At 40.8% G+C, this 20245-nt stretch overlaps 2 protein-coding genes across 12 annotated transcripts in view; both read right to left on the reverse strand.

Annotated features, from left to right (window-relative positions):
• Nucleotides 1–7351, reverse strand: part of RASGRP3 (RAS guanyl releasing protein 3) — a 136105-nt gene extending 128754 nt beyond the window's left edge. The window contains exon 1 of the mRNA XM_030311325.2: nucleotides 7312–7351. The gene's annotated coding sequence lies outside the window, so the exon portion shown is untranslated. The remainder of the gene's footprint in view (nucleotides 1–7311) is intronic.
• A 9197-nt stretch (nucleotides 7352–16548) lies between these two features.
• LTBP1 (latent transforming growth factor beta binding protein 1) overlaps nucleotides 16549–20245 on the reverse strand; it is a 406554-nt gene continuing 402857 nt past the window's right edge. For all 11 annotated transcript variants that reach the window (XM_030311335.1, XM_030311333.1, XM_030311336.1 and 8 more), the window contains one exon: nucleotides 16549–19545. In XM_030311335.1, coding sequence (XP_030167195.1) covers nucleotides 19364–19545 — 182 coding nt within the window. In that variant the 3' untranslated portion in view covers nucleotides 16549–19363. The remainder of the gene's footprint in view (nucleotides 19546–20245) is intronic.

Here is a 20245-nt window from a genome sequence, read left to right on the forward strand (position 1 = left end):
TCAGTTGGTCTCTTGCGGTCCTGAAGAAGATCAGAGGCTTCCTTAACAACCAGTTTACTTTGAGAATATACTCAATGTGGGGAGAATCTGGCTCATTAAAGCCCTCGTATTTTTACATTTTTTAATGTTTATTTATTTATGTTGAGAGAGAGAGAGAGAGAGAGAGAGAGAGAGCAAGTGGGAGAGAGGGAGAGAGAGAATCCCAAGCAGGCTCTGCACTGTCAGTGGAGAGCCGGACCTGGGGCTCAATCTCATGAACCTTAGCCAACGTCGAGAGTTGGACGTTTAACTCAAAGAGTCACCCAGGTGCTCCAGAGCCCTCGCCTTGATGATACACCAAGCCCCTGCCCTGTTCTCCCTAGCCCACCCTGTATACAGACCCTTATGGAGAGTGATCATCACTGATTCACCTTTTAGTCCATACTAGACGTTTCCAAGTCATTTGTTACCTGTGCTCTTAAAATTGTGAGATCCAGGAATGACAGACTGTTTAGAGTCCGTGGAAACAAACGAAAAAACTGGCCAAACCCCAACTCACTGATTTTAACCAAGGAAGAGCCTGGGCCAACCCACTGGGGGGGGGGGGCAGTGGAGGGTGGCGGGGAGAATATTATTATCATGATTTAGAATAAAAGAAAAAATTGGCCCTAGCACATCATGTAAATTTTATAGAAAGCACACTTTTTGGCCTTGACACACATTACCAAGTTCACATGAAGCTCATAAAAGTGTTAATATTTCCTACTTTTAAAACATACATATAGTGTTCTCTGTGCTCTAATGATGTGGCCTGTTAACCAAGGTCTGACCTTTCTGTGCTGTAAATCCAAGCCCACCCACCAGCTTCTCCAATAATCTTGTCATAATCTCTGGCAGTGATGTCATTCCCTGACACTGAAAACAAACACTACCCAGATTTCTGTTTCCTTTCCCCTGTAGGTTCATTGTCCATTGTAGAGGTGCTGATGGGCAGGGGATCAGGAGACCACAGGGTTTTTGCTTGTGCCCCCTGGCTTCAGCAACTGGCTTCCCAGGACTGGCCCAGACCAAAAAAACATTTCCTGAGAATGCTGTACAAGCTCTGCTTAAACCGTTCATAAGGATATGAAGACCAAAGCACAAAGCTGGCATCCAATGAAATGTCAATGAATATTGTATTCACTGGTAGCTAAGAGGCCAATTTTACAAGCAAATTTTGGAGGGAAATATAGAGGAAAAAATTGAAATAGTTTTCATCTCACTTGTTTGTTTGTTTTTTAAAGATAGTCTGTTTAATGTTTATTCATTTTTGAGAGCGAGACAGAGCACAAGCAGGGGAGGGGAGAGAGAGAGAAGGAGCCACGGGATCCGAATGAGGCTCCGGGCTCTGAGCTGTCAGCACAGCTTAACTGATGGAGCCACCCAGCCACCCCCTCCTTTCACTTGTTTTAAAGAGATTTTGATGTGGTTCTGTAGATACTGTATGCTATATACAGGAGACCAGATGAAAATCATTGGTTATAGTTCTACAATAATATTCTACTAATCCTGAAAAAAAAATCAGATGGTTAAAAAGAAACACATTAGTGACTTTTGGTACCAAGTAGGCTACAAAACAAAACAAATTTACTGGTAAATGAAATCCCACATCCCACACGGAATACTGTATAAATTAATATCAACACCACTTCCGATGAATCCCGGAAGCCAAAAGTAAGTCACAACGTGAAATGATGCCGAATATGTTTTACAAAAACTAATGCAAATCAACTAGCAAAACAAAATGCCTAAGAACAATTTTCCTATACAGTAGCCAAAGGAGTCAGGAAAAACTTGGTATAAACCTAACAAGGAAATAAATAAATGTGAAGGAATACCTATTTTATACTCATACAAAGAGTGAAGCTACTATTTCAGTGAATGTAGCATACAGTAAACAACAAAAAGAAAATGAAAGGATTCTAATACAAACAAATCTGATTCTAAGATTATAACAATGCCTCCAATGGCTCACAGATAACATTCACTTTGCTTTGATGTTGGGTGACACTATGCTCTATCACTAGGGGATCTCATAATTGGCACTGTCTTCCTGTTTTCTATTCCTTACCCTCTCTCCACATTGTTGGGACTTGCATCTTTAATATGGGTACACTGGTGGGTGGGGTAGGAGGGATATATCCTGCCAGAGCAGATAAAATAACTGTGCTTTCTAAATTTGAGGGTACTGCATTTGGCTGTTCTATGCCTTTGAACCAAATATTTCCTAGACAAACCTTCTGGAAATACAATATACTTGTGGTTTTAATTTTGTACCAAGGAATGCGCTTGAAGTTGTATACTGTTTAAGAGAAGTTATGATTTCCAGTAATTGGCTAACTGCCTGCTTAAAGGGGGGATAATCAAAGATTTTATCTCAATCAATCAATGAACTTTTTTTTTTTTTAATAATCCTAAGTGACCTGGGTTTCTTGGATGATGCACTGAGTATTCCACCCCAACAGAGGCCATTTCAGGCATATTTCAGCTTAGAGGTTTACTCTTGAGTTACATGAGATTTCTGCAGGCAACAAAACTAAACAATTTGTCTTTAGCTGCAAATAATTCAATAAAATTCAATATTTATTTTCATATTAAGCCCACTAGCAAATCAGGAACAGGAAGGAATATCCTTCAGCAGATAAAAGCATACATAAAGACACTTTAGCATTGGGGTGCCTGGCTGGCTCAGTCAGAAGAGCTTGTGATTTTTCACCTAGGGGTCAAGAGTTCAAGCCCCATGCTGGGTTTGGAGAATGCTTAACTAAATAAAAAACTTAAAAAATAATAACAATAAGTGGGCACCTGGGTGGCTCAGTCTGTTAAGAGTCTGACTCCTGATTTCAGCTCAGGTCATGATCTCACAATTTGTTAGTTCAAGCCCAGCGTCTGGCTCCACACTGACAGTGCAGAGTCTGCTTGGGATCCTCTCTCTCTCGCTCTCTCTCTGCCCCTTCCCTGCTTGTGGGCTCTCTCTCTCTCTCAAAACAAATAAATAAACTTTAAAAAAATAGTTTAAAAAATAACAAAAACACTTAAGTATCATAAGTATCATATTTAATATGGCAACAATAAAAAGATTTTCTTAAAACCCAGGATGCCTGCTATCACCATCACCATTCAGACAAGAAAATTAAAAATATAGACTGGAAAGGAAGAAACAAAACAATAATTATTTGTAGAAGATTCAAGAAAATCCTAAAATAATCTAAGGATCAATTGTTTGAATTAAGAAGACAATTTAGCAAGGTTGTCATCAATATATAAAAGTCAACTATATTTCTAGACATCAGAAACAAACTACTAAACATAAACTTTAAAAAAATAGAACATTTCCAGAAAAATACCAACAAAAAATAAGATACTTAAGGAAAATCTACCAAAATGTTTGTAAAGCCTGAATGAAGGAAATTATACAATTTTATTGACAGACATTAAAAAGAATCTAAATAAATGTCATGGACCAGAAGATTCAATACAGTAAAGCTGCCATTTCTCCCCAAAATGATCTATAGAATCAATGTAATTCTAAATTAAAATCCTAACAAGGTGTTTTTGTTTTTGTTTTAACTTGACAAAATGATTTTAAGAGAATAAAAAGAAAGCTACAGACTGGGAGCAAATCTTTGACAACACATATCCAAAATATACAGGGGTGCCTCGGTGGCTCAGTAGGTTAAGCATCTGACTTTTGATTTCATCTCAAGTCATGATCCCAGAGCCCCACATCGGGCTCTGAGCTGACAGCATGGAGCCTGCTTGGGATTCTCTCTCTCTCTCTCTCTCTCTCTCTCTCTCTCTCTCTCTCTCTTTCTTCTGCTCATACACTCTCTCTCTCAAAATAAACATCATTATATATAATAATATATACATAATATAATATATAATAATGTAATATTATATACATTTATATATAAGATTTCTTTGTATGTATGTATATATATACACATATATATGCATATATGTATGTATACATATATATGTATATATATGTATATATGTATGTATACATATATATGTATATATATGTATATATATATGTATATATATACACACATACAAAGAAATCTTTAAAGCAAACAATAAAAAAATAACCAACCCAATTAAAAATGGATAAAAATTCTTTTTTTTTTTTTTTTCAACGTTTATTTATTTTTGGGACAGAGAGAGACAGAGAATGAACGGGGGAGGGACAGAGAGAGAGGGAGACACAGAATCGGAAACAGGCTCCAGGCTCTGAGCCATCAGCCCAGAGCCTGATGCGGGGCTCGAACTCACGGACCGCGAGATCGTGACCTGGCTGAAGTCGGACGCTTAACCGACTGCGCCACCCAGGCGCCCCATAAAATGGATAAAAATTCTAAAGAAGAATACATAGGAAGATATATCGATCACAAATAAGCATGAAAAAAATGGTCAATAACATATGTATCAGAGAATTGCAAAATAAAACAACAAAATACCACTGCACACCTGTTGGGATGTGGAAAATCCCAAACACTGACAATACCTTATTGTGGCAAGAATGTGGAACAGCAGGAACTCTCGTTCACTGCTGGTGGGAATACAAAATAGTATAGCCACTTTGGAAGACAGTTTGGCAGTTTCCTACAAAATTAAACATTGTTACTATATAATCTAGTAATTGCACTTCTTAAGAGAAATCAGATAAATGTTCACCCACATGAGTTGAAAACTTACTATCTATCCAAAAACCTTTATAAGAATGTTTACAGAAATTTTATTCATAGCTGGCAAAACCTGGAAGCAATCAAGATATCCTTCAGTAAGTGAATGGATAAACAAACTGTGGTGTACCCATAAAATGGAATATTATTCAGCACTAAAAAGAAATAAGTTGCCAAGCCACAAAACTTAAATGCGTGTTAGTAAGTGAAAGAAGCCAATCTTAAAAGTCTACACGCTGTATGATTCCAACTAGACACTCTGGAAAAGGCAACACTACAGAGATAGTAGAAAGATCAGTGGTTTCCAAGGGTTTTAAGGGGAAAAGAGAGAGGGATGGATACGTGGAGAGTGGGGTTTTAGGGCAGTGAAACTATTCTGCATGATACTGTAATAGAGGATACAAGTCATCATACATTGGTCGAAACTCCTAGGAAGCATAACACAAAGGGGATACTCTAATGAAACTAAGTGACTTAATGTGTCAACAGTGGCTCATCAACTGTAACAAATGTATTACACTAATGCTAGGTGTTAAAGGGGAAACTCCGGGGTAGGGGTGGAAGTCGTGTTGTATTATGGGAACTTTCCAACCTTTCCCTCAATTTTTCAATAAATGTGAAGCTGCTCAAAAAATAAAGGCTACTGTTTTCTTAAAAAAAGGTGAATATATCCCCCCCCAAAAGGTGAATATATTCCCAAAAAAGAAATGTGGAAGAATGTACTTGATATCAGACATGAAGGATTAAGAAAAGGCTAATAATAATGAAGAGTGTGATACTGATGCAGAGAGAGATCAGAAGTGATGGAATTGAGCAGGGAGCTCAGAGATAGACCCCTGTGTAGGAAGAGACTTGATCTATGACAGAGCTACCTGTGCAGATCAGTGGGGGAAAGGATGAGTATTAAATAAAACAATCAGTTTCAGGGGTACCTGGGTGGCTTAGTCAGTTGAGCATCCAACTTCAGCTCAGGTCATGATCTCACAGTCTGTGGGTTTGAGCCCCGTGTCGGGCTCCATGCTGACAGCTCAGAGCCTGGAGCTGCTTCTAATTCTGTGTCTCCCTCTCTCTCTGCCCCTCCCTCGATGGGGCTCTGTCTCTCTCAAAAATAAATAAACATTAAAATAAATTTTAAAAAAAATCAGTTCCACCCAGAGGGATACACCCTGAAATAATGCTTCCCAGTGCTTTTCAAATGTTGCAAAATGCTTATTTCATATGATTCATTTGGCATCCTGGGGTAAAAGGGAGGAGATGTGAGGCTTCTAGGTAGAGCTTGATGAAAAAATTAATCAAAATTTCTTTATGTTATCTAATCATTTTAAGAAAAATAAAATAGGGAATAGCAAGCACAATATTAAATATTGAAGAATTTTCCTGCTACTTCCTAATCAAGTATTTTTAAAGCTTCACTGAAAACTTGACCTTGTAGCTGCATTTTTATGTTTTAACTTTTCTTTAAAAATGTTTTTTAATTAAAGAAATATTTTAATGTTTATTTTTGAGAGAGAGAGAGAGAGAGAGCGTGAGCAGGAGAGGGGCAAAGAGAGAGGGAGAGGCAGAATCTGAAGCAGGCTCCAGGCTCTGAGCTGACAGCACACAGCCCCAGGCGGGGCTAGAACTCACCAACCAGGAGATCATGACCTGAGCCAAAGTCCGACGCTTAACGGCTTAACCAACTGAGCTACCCAGGTGCCCCTGTTTTATCTTTTAAATGACGTCTTGCAGCTCCTGATCCAGATTTTTAATTGTATCTCTCATATTCCTAAGCTATCAACAGTGAAAAATTTGTGCAAATGTTAAAACTTTAAATCTTCTAAAATCATTTAGAAATTTAAGGCATTTAAAATTGAATTCAAAGCGGCTCCTCCTGCTTCACATAGGCAAATGTAATTTTAAATGTCTTGTCATAATGCCAGTGTTTCTAGAATCTAATCGATCCTTTTCACATGAATAGACATGAAGTCTATTCAAATGTTGAAGCTCTAACTTGCAGGAAGCCCGTCTACAGTTAGAGCAGTTACCACATGTTCTCATGAATTTAGGGAAACGTAGGAACACCCAGCTTTTCAGAGATTCTTCCAGAGATTGGATATGCCCCCAAATAGCTTTGATAAGCCATTCTAAGGGTGAATCATTTATGTAATCACAGTTAACAGGATCTGGCTGAGAAAGAGAAGCCATTGTGACAAAATGGAAATCGAAGAATTAAATAAACAATTTTTGATGTGGTAGGGACCTCAGAGTTCACTTTACTGATGTAAAAACAAAGTTAGAAGAGAAAGAGACAGACTCGTTTGGGGCCTTAAGGCCGGCTGTGGACACAGGCAGGTGTTCTAAGACACCGTATCTAGTGCTCTTTCCATAAGACCAGATGCATGTTCTGTGACAAACAGGAAGGGACAGTGACGTGGCTGAGTTATAGCTTTCTTTTTCTTTTCCCCTAGTGACATTTAAGACCAATAAAATTCCATTTATTTCTTCTTCTCCCTAAGGCTTCTATCCCAGCTCTTCTCCCACTCCCCATACACCCCCGCCAGGCAGAGGTAACTGGTTGCTCCTTGTTCCCATAACACTGAGTTCCAGTTTCCACGGGATTACTCACCTCATCGGAGCACGGTTAGCTGGGCTTGCATCTCTCTTCTGAGCTAGCTGTGGCATCAAACACTACAAGTTGTTCTTCTCCATATTCCCAGGGTCAAGCACAGTGCCTGGTACAAAATAAGCATTTAGCAAATGTTCACTGAATAAATGAGCTAACGGCAACTCCCTTTGGCCATTAAAATCTTAACAGCGGCTACTTAGTGCCTATCCAGTTGTCCTACACGGGAAAGTTCTGTGCAAACCATTTCCCCTTTTGAACTGTTTTCCCTTCTGCTCCCTGCTCACATGTGGGAGCAGGGTGCACCTTGATGAGCACACAGCATCCCCAGGATTCCACCTGTTAGGAAATTCTCCATTTTATAGAAAAGGAGCTCAAGTGAGCATTTCTCAATGCCCACCTCCTATTTCCTTGTGAGGGTCTCATTATCCTTCTTGTTTTTGGTCTTTGGTCTTCCAGGTGGTGAGAGGAGAGGACTATTTCTCTTCCAAGAGCAGGACATCCCACCTGGGGCCGAGGAGCAACGTGACATCCTATTTTGTAGGCGCCCGGGGAGGCTCTGGGGATTTTTAGAGCTCAGAATAGTAATTAAGGCCACAAGGGAAGGAACCAGGGAGGATAATCCCTATGGAGAGGAAGAGAGAAGTCTGCTTACAAATAGTTTGCTTATTCATTGTCCAAGAACAGTTGAGTCTGGGAATGGACGGAAAAGCTGAGATGCCTAAAGATTGAAAGAAAACTTTACAACGATCTTAGGAGGTAGAAAAACTTTCTCACTCTGGCCAACAATCCTCACAGGATATGGCTTCCCTTTGACTTCTGAAGGCATCACCTACTGCTCTCCCTGGTGTTCCTTCCACTGTAGCCACACTGGCCTCACTGGTCCTAAAGTTCCCCAGACGCTCCCACCCCAAGGTCTTGGTACCTCCTCTACTACAGAGGAACTCCTTCCCCAGAAATCTGCAGGCCTTTCATACCCTCACTTCACTGCGGCCTTTGCTCCAATATTATCCCCAGAGATGCTTTCCCTGACGTCACATACCATAGCCTTCCTCCACAATCCTCCATCTATCTTCAGAGTTTTTATTAAAATAACATTAGAGTTGATATTGTCCCTTCACTACAATGGAAGGTTCATGAGGACAGAAATGTTGTTTATAGATCACTGCTGGGTCCTAGCACCTACTATGCTTCCCAGCACATATTAATATTCAGTCAATCTTCACTGAGTGAGTGAGTGAATGAATGAATGAGTGAATGAATGAAAGGGATGAGGTTCATGTACCTGAGACCGACCTTCTGTTTCAGACTCTGTGACCTGGGACTCACTATGCTAAGTAACCAGGAGTCTGATAAAGGGTTTGCCCTGAGAGACTCTACAGGAGAATCTCCTCTCCACTCATTTTTATTTTCTATTGTAAACAGAAAAGTGTGTATTTTCTTCCTAAGCAATGAGAAATTCAGGCATAGTGGGTAGAAGTATGGGCTGGGAACTCAGTCAATCCCTGGGTATTATTCCTTATGAAACCCTAAGCAAGGTCCTTAATCTCCCAAATTCTATAAACATGGAGATGAAGTACAGTTCCCATGAACATTAGATGACAGGCTTGCCACAGAAGAAGTAATAATCAATGAATAGTAGCTTTGGTGTTTGAAAAAGAAGACCAGAAGGAGGTGGCCCAGAAAGGAGTGATTAATGAACCCTGCTGGGGGTAGGGCCATGCAAATCCCAGTCCCAGGACTGTGGGGCTCCGGCCAGGGTAGGTGATCTGCTTCTTGTGGGAAGAGTTCTCACTTATAAAACGAGGGCAGAAATCGAGGGCCTCTTACAAACACATGCATGAACCTGGCATTTCCCATAAACGTGCTAGGAGAGCAAGGGGATGAAGGCTAAAGAAAAGCTTGTGAGGGATTCAGCTTTCAGAGGGGATTCCATGACACTGGGGAAAACAAGAGAGCCTCCAAGGGGAAAGCACTGCTCTGTGGGTTGGCCTGGAGAAAACCATCCAGTGTTTTTGGATGGCCAGAAGGACAATGCAGGCCAGGTAACTAGGGTGATTCCAATGATATTCCCAAGGAGAGACCGCCACAAGGAGAAGCGAGCTGAGGCTGTATCCCTGGGTGCCCATCAGGGCAGAAATGAAGGGTAGAAAGCTCCAGAGCTGAGTCACTCTGGGCACAGGGCCCAAAGGACGCCAGATCCACTGTCACCTACGGTTGAGAAGAGGACAACTGAGGGACCCAGCAGTTGCTTTGAGGCCCTGCCTGGCCCTTCCCAGGTCTCAGTTCTATATTGCCCTGGCTCCTAAGGACACTACTGATGAGTTAGGTTTGGCTGTTGGCATTGTGCCTCCAGGGTGAGTACATACCAACAAAAGAAAAGGTCTTCTCTTTTTAAGAGCTGGATGGACCTATGACAAGTAAAGAGACTGAATTAGTTTCCCCCAGAAAAGAGCCCAGGAGCAATTTAATGAATTCTATCAACCACTTAAGGAAGAATTGAAGCCAATTCTTCACAAACTCTTTTAAAAATAAGAGACAAGGAAATACTTCCCAACTTACTCTCTGAAGCCATTACTACTTGATACCAAAAGCAGACAAAGACATTAAAAGAAAACTACAGATCAGCATTTCTCATGAACATAGACACAAAAATCCTCAACAAAGTACTGGCAAATTGGATCCAGCAACATACAGAAAAGGATTATGTACAATAACCAAATGGGATTTATCTTAGGAATTCAAGATTGGTTTCACATCTGAGAATCAATTAATGTAATACTTCAGATTAGTGGAAGACAAAAAACACATGATCATCTCAATGGACACAAAAGAAGCATTTCACAAAGTTCAACATGGCTTTGTAATAAAAACCTTAAAAAACAAGGAATAGAAGGGAACTTCCACAACCTGTTAAAAGACATCTATGGAAACCTTCAGTTAAATCAGACTTAATGTTGAAAAATCAATCAATCAAGCAATCAATCAGTCAGACAATGTCGAAAGAGGGAATACTTTCCCCCCTAAGAATCAGGAACAGCACAAAGATGTCTGTTCTTGGCACTTCTAGCTAACATTGTAAAGGAGGTCCTAACTAGGGCAATTAAGGAGGAAAATGAAACAAAAGGTATCTAGATTGGAAAGGAAGAACTAAAACTATTTGTGGATGGCATAATCTTGCATATAGAAAATCCTAAGAAATTCAATGAAAACTATTAGAATTCATAGAGCTCAGCAAGATTGCAGGATATAAGATCAATATACAAAACACATTACAATTATTATAGTAGTAATAAGTAAACTGAAATTGAAATTAAGAAAACACGGGGGCACCTGGGTGGCTCCATCGGTTGGGTGTCCAACTTTGGCCCAGGTCATGACCCCACACTTCGTGGGTTTGAGCCCCACGTTGGGCTCTGTGCTGACAGCTCAGAGCCTGGAGCCTGCTTCAGATTCTGTGTCTCCCTCTCTCTCTGCCCCTCCCCTGCTTGTACTCTCTGTTTTCCAAAAATAAATAAACATTAAAAAATTAAAAAAAAAAACCTTCCATTTATAGTAGCATCAAAAAGAAGAAATTACTTAAGAATAAGTTTAACAAAATAATGTAACTTTTCTATTTTGAAAACTATACTACCCCATTGAAAGAAATCGAAGGCCTTAATAAATGGAAAGACATCTCAAGTTCATGTACATAATACTGTTAAAATGACATTGCTCTCTAAATTGATCTACATGTTCAATTCAATCCCTATCAAAATCCCTGTCTGTGTCTCAAGATTCTGGTGAGGGTGGGAGAATAAATCCCCAGTTACACTTGGTATTTATTTATTTATTTATTTTTTCAATATATGAAATTTATTGTCAAATTGGTTTCCATACAACACCCAGTGCTCATCCCAAAAGGTGCCCTCCTCAATACCCATCACCCACCCTCCCCTCCCTCCCACCCCCCATCAACCCTCAGTTTGTTCTCAGTTTTTAACAGTCTCTTATGCTTTGGCTCTCTCCCACTCTAACCTCTTTTTTTTTTTTTTCCTTCCCCTCCCCCATGGGTTTCTGTTAAGTTTCTCAAGATCCACGTAAGAGTGAAACCATATGGTATCTGTCTTTCTCTGTATGGCTTATTTCACTTAGCATCACACTCTCCAGTTCCATCCACGTTGCTACAAAAGGCCATATTTCATTCTTTCTCATTGCCACGTAGTACTCCACTGTGTATGTAAACCACAATTTCTTTATCCATTCATCAGTTGATGGACATTTGGGCTCTTTCCACAATTTGGCTATTGTTGAGAGTGCTGCTATAAACATTGGGGTACAAGTGCCCCTATGCATCAGTACTCCTGTATCCCTTGGGGAAATTCCTAGCAGTGCTATTGCTGGGTCATAGGGTAGGTCTATTTTTAATTTTCTGAGGAACCTCCACACTGCTTTCCAGAGCGGCTGCACCAATTTGCATTCCCACCAACAGTGCAAGAGGGTTCCCATTTCTCCACATCCTCTCCAGCATCTATAGTCTCCTGATTTGTTCATTTTGGCCACTCTGACTGGCGTGAGGTGATATCTGAATGTGGTTTTGATTTGTATTTCCCTGATAAGGAGCGACGTTGAACATCTTTTCATGTGCCTGTTGGCCATCCGGATGTCTTCTTTAGAGAAGTGTCTATTCATGTTTTCTGCCCACGTCTTCACTGGGTTATTTGTTTTTCAGGTGTGGAGTTTGGTGAGCTCTTTATAGATTTTGGATACTAGCCCTTTGTCCGATACGTCATTTGCAAATATCTTTTCCCATTCCGTTGGTTGCCTTTTAGTTTTGTTGGTTGTTTCCTTTGCTGTGCAGAAGCTTTTTATCTTCATAAGGTCCCAGTAATTCACTTTTGCTTTTAATTCCCTTGCCTTTGGGGATGTATCGAGTAAGAGATTGCTATGGCTGAGGTCAGAGAGGTCTTTTCCTGCTTTCTCCTCTAGGGTTTTGATGGTTTCCTGTCTCACATTCAGCTCCTTTATCCATTTTGAATTTATTTTTGTGAATGGTGTGAGAAAGTGGTCTAGTTTCAACCTTCTGCATGTTGCTGTCCAGTTCTCCCAGCACCATTTGTTAAAGAGACTGTCTTTTTTCCATTGGATGTTCTTTCCTGCTTTGTCAAAGATTAGTTGGCCATACGTTTGTGGGTCTAGTTCTGGGGTTTCTATTCTATTCCATTGGTCTATGTGTCTGTTTTTGTGTCAATACCATGCTGTCTTCATGATTACAGCTTTGTAGTAGAGGCTAAAGTCTGGGATTGTGATGTCTCCTGCTTTGGTCTTCTTCTTCAAAATTACTTTGGCTATTCGGGGCCTTTTGTGGTTCCATATGAATTTTAGGATTGCTTGTTCTAGTTTCGAGAAGAATGCTGGTGCAATTTTGATTGGGATTGCATTGAATGTGTAGATAGCTTTGGGTAGTATTAAACTTGGTATTTAAACTTGTGGGGCAGTGTGGCTGATTTTTCTAAGAAAGGAGCCGAAAAAAACCCTAAACATGAAAGACTGCCTTAAAGGGGAATGATTTGAAAAATTGTAAAGTCTGTCCTTGAAGGTGTGTCCTTTGTTATGTGATTAACACATCTTCCCTCACAGGGACCCCCTCCTAGTCCTACCTTTTGAGACTATAGCTTTCTCTGCTGTATGCAAGGGTACTCTGAGCCTGGTGCCTTCTAGACATGGCCTATTTCTCCTATTCGGATGCTGCGTGCCCCCAGTTAATTGAAACCCAAGTGTCACCAGGAAAGCCCTGTAACAAAAAAACACTGGCTTTGGAGTTTATAAGATCTAGATTAAAATTCATACATATGCCAGCGTGGCCAACTCAACTTCACTGATCCTGTTTCCTTTCTTTGTAAGAAAGGATGATTCAGTGGTGCATTGGCAAATGTTTTAATAATCAGCTATTTGCCAATTTCTGTTGTGTAAATACTCTCAACACGACCAATTCCCAGCCACCAATGTGGTTGGGAGTCGTTATGTACAGTTAGCTGTCATGAACTGGTAACAGCCAGCTCCAGCAAGACCTCTCAGTACTTAGATTAAGGGCTGTTGTTTAAATGTACAACATACAAAAAATAGTGTTGTACTCCAATAGACCTTCAGTAAATAAAAATATCTACTGGTTAAGGTGCTCAGAAAGTCAACATTTATTTTGGGCCCACCTGGAGGAGTAAAGCTTGGGCTAGCCAACCGAGGAAAGGCTGGTACAATAGGGGAAGGAAATAGGAAAAAAGAGAATTAAACTAGGATCTTACAGAATTACCTCTGCCTAGGAGGGCATTAAAGGGGTTGGACATTCCTGAAAAAAGTATCATGATTCCTGGAGCCCAGTGAGCACCTCTTGCCCAATGAACAAATGGTTATTTAGGTGCAATCTCAAACTTTATTATGTATCAGGATTTTCTGGAGGGCTTATTAAAACACAGATTGAGGTGTGGCAACCACGGAGTTTCTGTTCCAATAGGTCTGAGATAGACCCGAGATTTTCATTTCTAACAAGTTACCAGGTAATGCCAATGTTCCTGCTTGGTGATCACACTTGGAGAAACCTGGAGTTATGGCAAGGAAGGCCAGAGGAGCTAGACAGGAGTTTTCTCTGTCTTGGCATGTATCTCTGCTCTTTCTCCAGAGTTTAGGTCTCCGTGATCTTCCTCATGCCATTCTCTGCTACTGTGGCAAAATTGACTGATTATATATTTGGCAAAAATGAAATGTGTGTGGAAGACAAGTTATGTGAATTCCCTTGTTGATCTTCTTAAACACTGACTGCACATCTGCTCTGGAGAGCACTTGTAGGAATAAAGACATTGTTTTCTTTATCACAAAAAGCTCTCTGCCTAGTAGTGCACTATAGACCACAGGTTGGGGGAAGGGATTGGGAGAGAATGCGTCCCAGGTGAAGGGCCAAAGAAAGGTGAGAACCCAGGCTGTGGTGACCAATATGGTAGTCACTAGCCACACATTGCTATTTAAATTTAATGAAAGGTAAAATAAAAACTTGGGTGCTTAGTTACACTAGCTACGTATCAAATACTCAATATCTGCATGTGGTTATTGGCTGTCACATTGGACAGCTGAGATATAGAACATTTCCAACTTCACGAAAAGTTCCATTGCACCGTGCTGATCTAGAGCACTAATGAAGAGAAGGCAGAGACTGATGATGAGGGAAGCAGTAATATCCTGCAGGAAGTGAGTTTTTGCCCCATCCATACCAGGCTGGGGAGACTTTGGAGAACATTTAATGACTCTCCAATTTGTAGAAACCACAATATTTTTGATTCAGTGTCCATAGCTACAAGGAGTCCATGGGCTCCTGTCCCAGCCCCCAGCCCTTGCTTCCAGCTAGGTCATTGAACTAGAGGTTGAAAATCATGAATGGCAGTTGGAAAGAAGTATTTGGCTGCTTTTATAGTCAACTCTTTATTTATCCTATAGCTTCTTAGTCCTCAAGCTCAATGTCATGGCCTTTGCTAGGAAAGCAGGTTGCGTGCTCCCAGACTGAGGTTGCCACTCTGTCAAGGCACAGCCTACCCATCAGCTGAGTGTGGCTGGATGATGGTGGACAGAGCTTCTGGCCTCTTCCCACTGAGTCACCAAGGCCAAACTACTCTGATGTTAGGGCCTCCTTTCTAGGTCCCTGTGTCTCGGGATCCTGTACAAGGTTGGAAAATAAAACCTGAGGTGTACTCCAGATTATGTGGGTCAGTGTGGCCATTTTTCTCCAAAAATGAGAGGATCCAAGAAAACCTTGAACTCTGAAGACTTAAAACCATTGGTCTTGAATGACACTTAAACACCTGATGGAGATGAGGCCATTTTGTTCTCAGACCAGCAATCTTCTCTCCCACCCACTTTCTAATTCTTCCTAGTCTGATCTTGCCTCCAAAATCTCCTGCCCTTTTTGCCCCAGAAGGTTTAGATGACTCCTGAATTTACATATACATTTCTTAGTCCCTCCAAAATCTTTTGCTCCATCTGATGCTCCATCACAGCAACATCTTCCAGGAAATTATTTCAATGAACAGGCAAGAGTGTCCAGATTGTGGGGAAATGCAGAGTCTAAATCAAAGTGTATCCAAGGGAAGCCTCAGGCTTGGAGGAAAGCAGCCGGGAAGGGAATCAAGAAGGAGTCCAGACTAATTCTTCACTGTAGCCAAAGGAGCGTGCAGAAGTGTCAAGGTTTTAAAGTGTGGTCAGTAGCACGGAGCAAAGAAGAATCATTCTTCCTCTGCACACAATGAATCCTGGCTTATAAAACTTTTTAAATGTGATCGTATTTGGATCCCTTCTACACTCCTGTGGGGTATAAGGGCAGGTGTCACTGTCCCTATCTTACACATAAGGAATACTGTTCAGAGAGTAACAAGAGAGTGTACGCAGGTTTCAGTGAATTCTTATGCATGTGGATATGTTGGGGGTGGGGGATATCAAGACAGATGACCAGTATCCTATTGGATTTTCTGTGTCTGGTCACAACAAGACAGCAAAGCCTGTCCTAGTTATACTCAGAATCATGATAAAAACAAAAATGCTCTTCATAAATGACTTGGGAGATAACTGCTCTTCCTCCAGTGATGGCCATCCTATGCTCTCAAAGAGAGAGGAAAGTTGGTGGGAGGAATCTCATACTCCTGTAATGGTTACAAATGTTTTATCCTAAGTTAAGGAAGTCTTTTCCCTGAGGAGTCTTTTGTCGTATCAGACTGTGATACCTCCCTTTAGTTTTCTCAGAATTGATTCCCCATCACTGGGATACTGATCAACGACAGCCATTGTTTTCTTCTTCTTACCAAAGATTTGAGCAACAAATCATAGATGATCTAGTACATACATGAGTTATTCCTACTTGAAAGCTGAGGAGAGTGTTAGAATCATAGTATTTTAATGCTGGTATTAAAACAATTCCTAAAGCCATGGTGATGGTTTGTTTCCACAAGGAGGAACACGTAACATACACATATTGTTTTCTTGCACTGTTGACCCAAATGAAATGTTCATGAGCCTTATTTTTAAGCATCTCAGATTCATCATTTCTGCCAATACGAAGATATTAAGATTTTCCAGGAAAATTCAAGTACAATTTAGAATAAGAAAGTCCTTTGTGTGTGAAAATACTAAAGTTAAATTACGGTATTCTTTTAATCACATAAAAAAATTTTAAATAAAAATATGGATGGAGTTGTGTAAAACACGTTCGATATGCTTAAGGGCTTGGTTTGCTAGGTTTGTATTTAGTGCTTATTTTGACGAACATGGCAGATTGCAAGGACGTAACTTCCAATGACATAGGCTTACATCAGATAGCCAGGTCTAGTTTTTTTGGAGTAGAGTTTGACATTTATGACAAAAGAATAGAATGTTATTGTTGGTTTCAGGTACACAGACTCATTCTGTGGGTGGACGCTGGCTCAGGCAGCTGGAAAATACATGTATTAGCATACCAGATTATATAACCAGTATAACAATCCAAACGCACTGTACTATGTGCCTGCCTCTTCATGGCCAATGAATTTGAACCACTGCCACAGCATCCTATACCTGTGGGTTTAGAGGACAATAGGCACGGAAAGTAAAATCGCAGTAACTACTAAAAGGAGCTAAAAGAATTGTACGTTACAAAAACAAAATGTTTTGGGGCGATGTGTACAAAACTAGTAAAAATAAGGGCTAGACAGACCTGGAAAGAAAGCACTGTGGAAATGCATTCAAAGCAAGCACGCCAGCTGGCCAGCAACATCCCAGAGCACATCCATTTCATCGATAGTCTTTGTGCTTTTCAAACATCCGTGACGACTCCAACTATGCTAATATTTGGAATATAATTCAAGACCTGTGCCAACAAGCCCTTTTATTTAAAATGCTGCGTTGCATCTTGGGGATACAAATGCAAGTTTTTCCTATACCTAAACATCAGTTGAAAATGTTGAGAGGTCCATTTTATGATGCTTGGGTGTTGCTCGAGCTCGTCATCACCGCTACAACAAATGACCACTCATCTCATGGTGTGCAACAACACACATTTGTTATCTTACAGTTCTGTAGGTTAGAAGTGGATCCATGTTACTGGCCTGAAATCAAGGTGTCGAGAGAGTTGCGCTCTTTTCTGTAGGCTCTAGGGGAGAATGGCACCTTCCCTTTTCCAGCCTCCAGGGGCAAGCCACATTCCTCGGCTCACGCCCCCTCACCTCTTCTTCTGCCTTCCAAGAGGGCATGGCGGGGAAGTCTTTCTCACCTACATCTCTCATCTCTCCCCAGACTCTGCTTTTCTGTCTCCCTTTTCCACTCTCGTGATTACATTGAGTCTTCCCGGGTTATCTCTCTATTAAGGCCACTGATTGGCAACCTTAATTCCATCTGTAACCTTAATTTCCATTTGCCGCATACAGTAACGTTCACAGGTTCTAGGGACTAGGACATGGATATCTTCGATGTGCCATCATTCTTCCCACTGCAGGTATTAGACACCAAAAGCCTGTATTTCAGGAAAATGTTAAATGAGATTTTCGGCTGGGTACCCCTACACATGGTTCGTTATTTTTCTTTAAACTCAGATGCTTTCCTTAAGAAAAAGTAGGTTCTGAAACTCACTTTAACAATCGCAAAACCATACAGACGTGTATAAGCAGGGACTAGAACCTCGCAAGCTGTTTTCAGGGTTCCTGTGCTATCTAGCTGTGATCTGGATCTGTGTCCTGCTTGCCAGGGCTGCCGGAACAGAGTACCACAGACTGGGTGACTTAAACAGCAAATTAATTTTCTTATCATTCTGGAGGCTAGAAGTTTGAGATCAAGGTACTGCAGGGTTGATTTCTTCTGAGGCCTTTCTCCTTGGCTTGGAGATGGTGGTCTTTTCCCCGTGTCTTCATATGGTCTTTCCCCTGTGTGTGCCTGTCCTATCTCTTCCTATAAGGACACCAGTCATATTGGGCTAGGGTTACCCCAAAGACCTCATTTAACCTTAATTACCACTTTAAAGACCCCCATCTTCAAGGACACTCACATTCTGGGGTACTGGGGGTTAGGACACCAACATATGAATTACGCAGGTGGACGCCATTCAGTCCCTACCAACATCTAACAAATATAATAATTAACCTGTGAAAGACTCTATGCTACTAGAGAACCGTTCATAAAAATAAATGAGGTGGGGGGAATATGACAGGTACTCATTGACAGTTACTCCCAGGTAGAATTTTTTTTTCTAAAAAAATGGTGATTTATTTTGCTTTAACATACAATGGTAAATATATTGGGATCATCAAGTTTTCAAAAAATTTTGCTGGGCTTACTTTACACATTACAATACTAACATGAGCTCATTAATTCTTCCATTTTAATGAGGGAAAGGATCCAATTGATGCCTACTAGCAGCTTGGCTAAGAATGGACATTAAAATCAGACGATACACTGTAAATATAAAGTATTTTCCTCCAAATGTGTAGAAAAGTTTTGAGACAAAATTGCTGCCTGCTCCACAGGACAGACAGTTTGGATTTTTAAAAATGCTCCAGAACAGGAATAACATAACCCTGTGTAACAATACTTACAATACAGTTTAACAATATTTTATCAAAGACTTGTGCCCTTGAGCTTGAAAAAAAAAAATCTGAAGAAAAACAGCAGCCAAGGAACTGCACAACCAAAAAATGAAAATTATATAAAATATTTCCACCACTATTTAAATGCCAAATTTAATCAAGCAATAGTAAAAAAACAAAAACAAAAACAAAAACATCATAATACAACCTTCTGTTTAAAATAACAGCACTGTTCCGCCTCTTTTCCACTGAATTTTACATATGAACAGACTATATATACTGGTTTTTCAGAGAAATGTCCATTTGGTCTGTCACACCAGTCAGGCTCACACTGGATCCTCTCCTCTTCTTTGCGAGGAGACGCAATTCTGTGATGGTTCCGTGTTTCTGACACCCTGGGGTAGGTGCAATGTCTCAAGTATAATACATTTCTCTCTTTTCCTTTACACAGTGCAGAGTATACGGGCTTAGGTTATGTAGATCCTCTTTTACTCCAGGTCGCTGTCTTTTTCTAAATTCAAGGCGGTACTCAATGGCGTGCAGTAGTTGGGCTTGTCCGAAGGCACGTAGCCAGGCAGACACACACACTTGTAGGAGCCCTCGGTGTTGATGCACTTGGCATTCTTGCAGAGAGACATCCGGTTGTTCAACTCATCACATTCGTTTACATCTGCAACAAGCCAAACCATGCAGGTGAAGAAGTTCCAGTACCACCCCAAGAGGAAACGTGGCCTATGGCTTACCTGAGGCAGCAAGGCGTCTGGCCCGAACATAGCCAGGCTGTTCTCCGCTCTCCTCACCCCCGGACCCCCACCCCAGTAAACTGTGCAGTCTTTCTCATTATCGTCGGTTGCAAACACATGCAAGATAAGTAAGACTTTCTAGATCTGAAAAAGGTAGATGATCCGGAAGGCTCTAGAATTTCCTTCCCTGTATTTAACACAACAGGAACATTTTGTCAGCTTGACATCTTATAGTCAAAACTCAAGAAAGCTGGAGGAATTTTTCTACTTCTAAATTCCTTTCCACAGGTACAGAATAACAGATCTGTCTAGAGGAATACACTAAAGAAGCAAACAAGTGAGCAGAGAGCCTTCGGGGCAGCCCCTGTAAAGGCTCAAGTTACCTTCTCAGATTTCTTTCCACAGGAAAGAAATGCACTCCAAACACCTGTAATAACCCAGGTTACCTATTTTCCAGACCCACCGCAGACAGAGACAAACAAAACTCAAGTGTGGAAGGGGGTTGCTACTGGAGGGAATGGAAGAGCCACAGAAATAGGAAAACCCTGTAAGTCAAGGGCCAGGCCCTGGAAGATGGCATTGGGCACATGAGGAAGAATTAATGTATGCTTACCAGTCGTTCAAAAA

Source organism: Lynx canadensis, chromosome A3 (genome assembly GCF_007474595.2).
Source record: "Lynx canadensis isolate LIC74 chromosome A3, mLynCan4.pri.v2, whole genome shotgun sequence".
Classification (NCBI taxonomy): Eukaryota; Metazoa; Chordata; class Mammalia; order Carnivora; family Felidae; genus Lynx; species Lynx canadensis.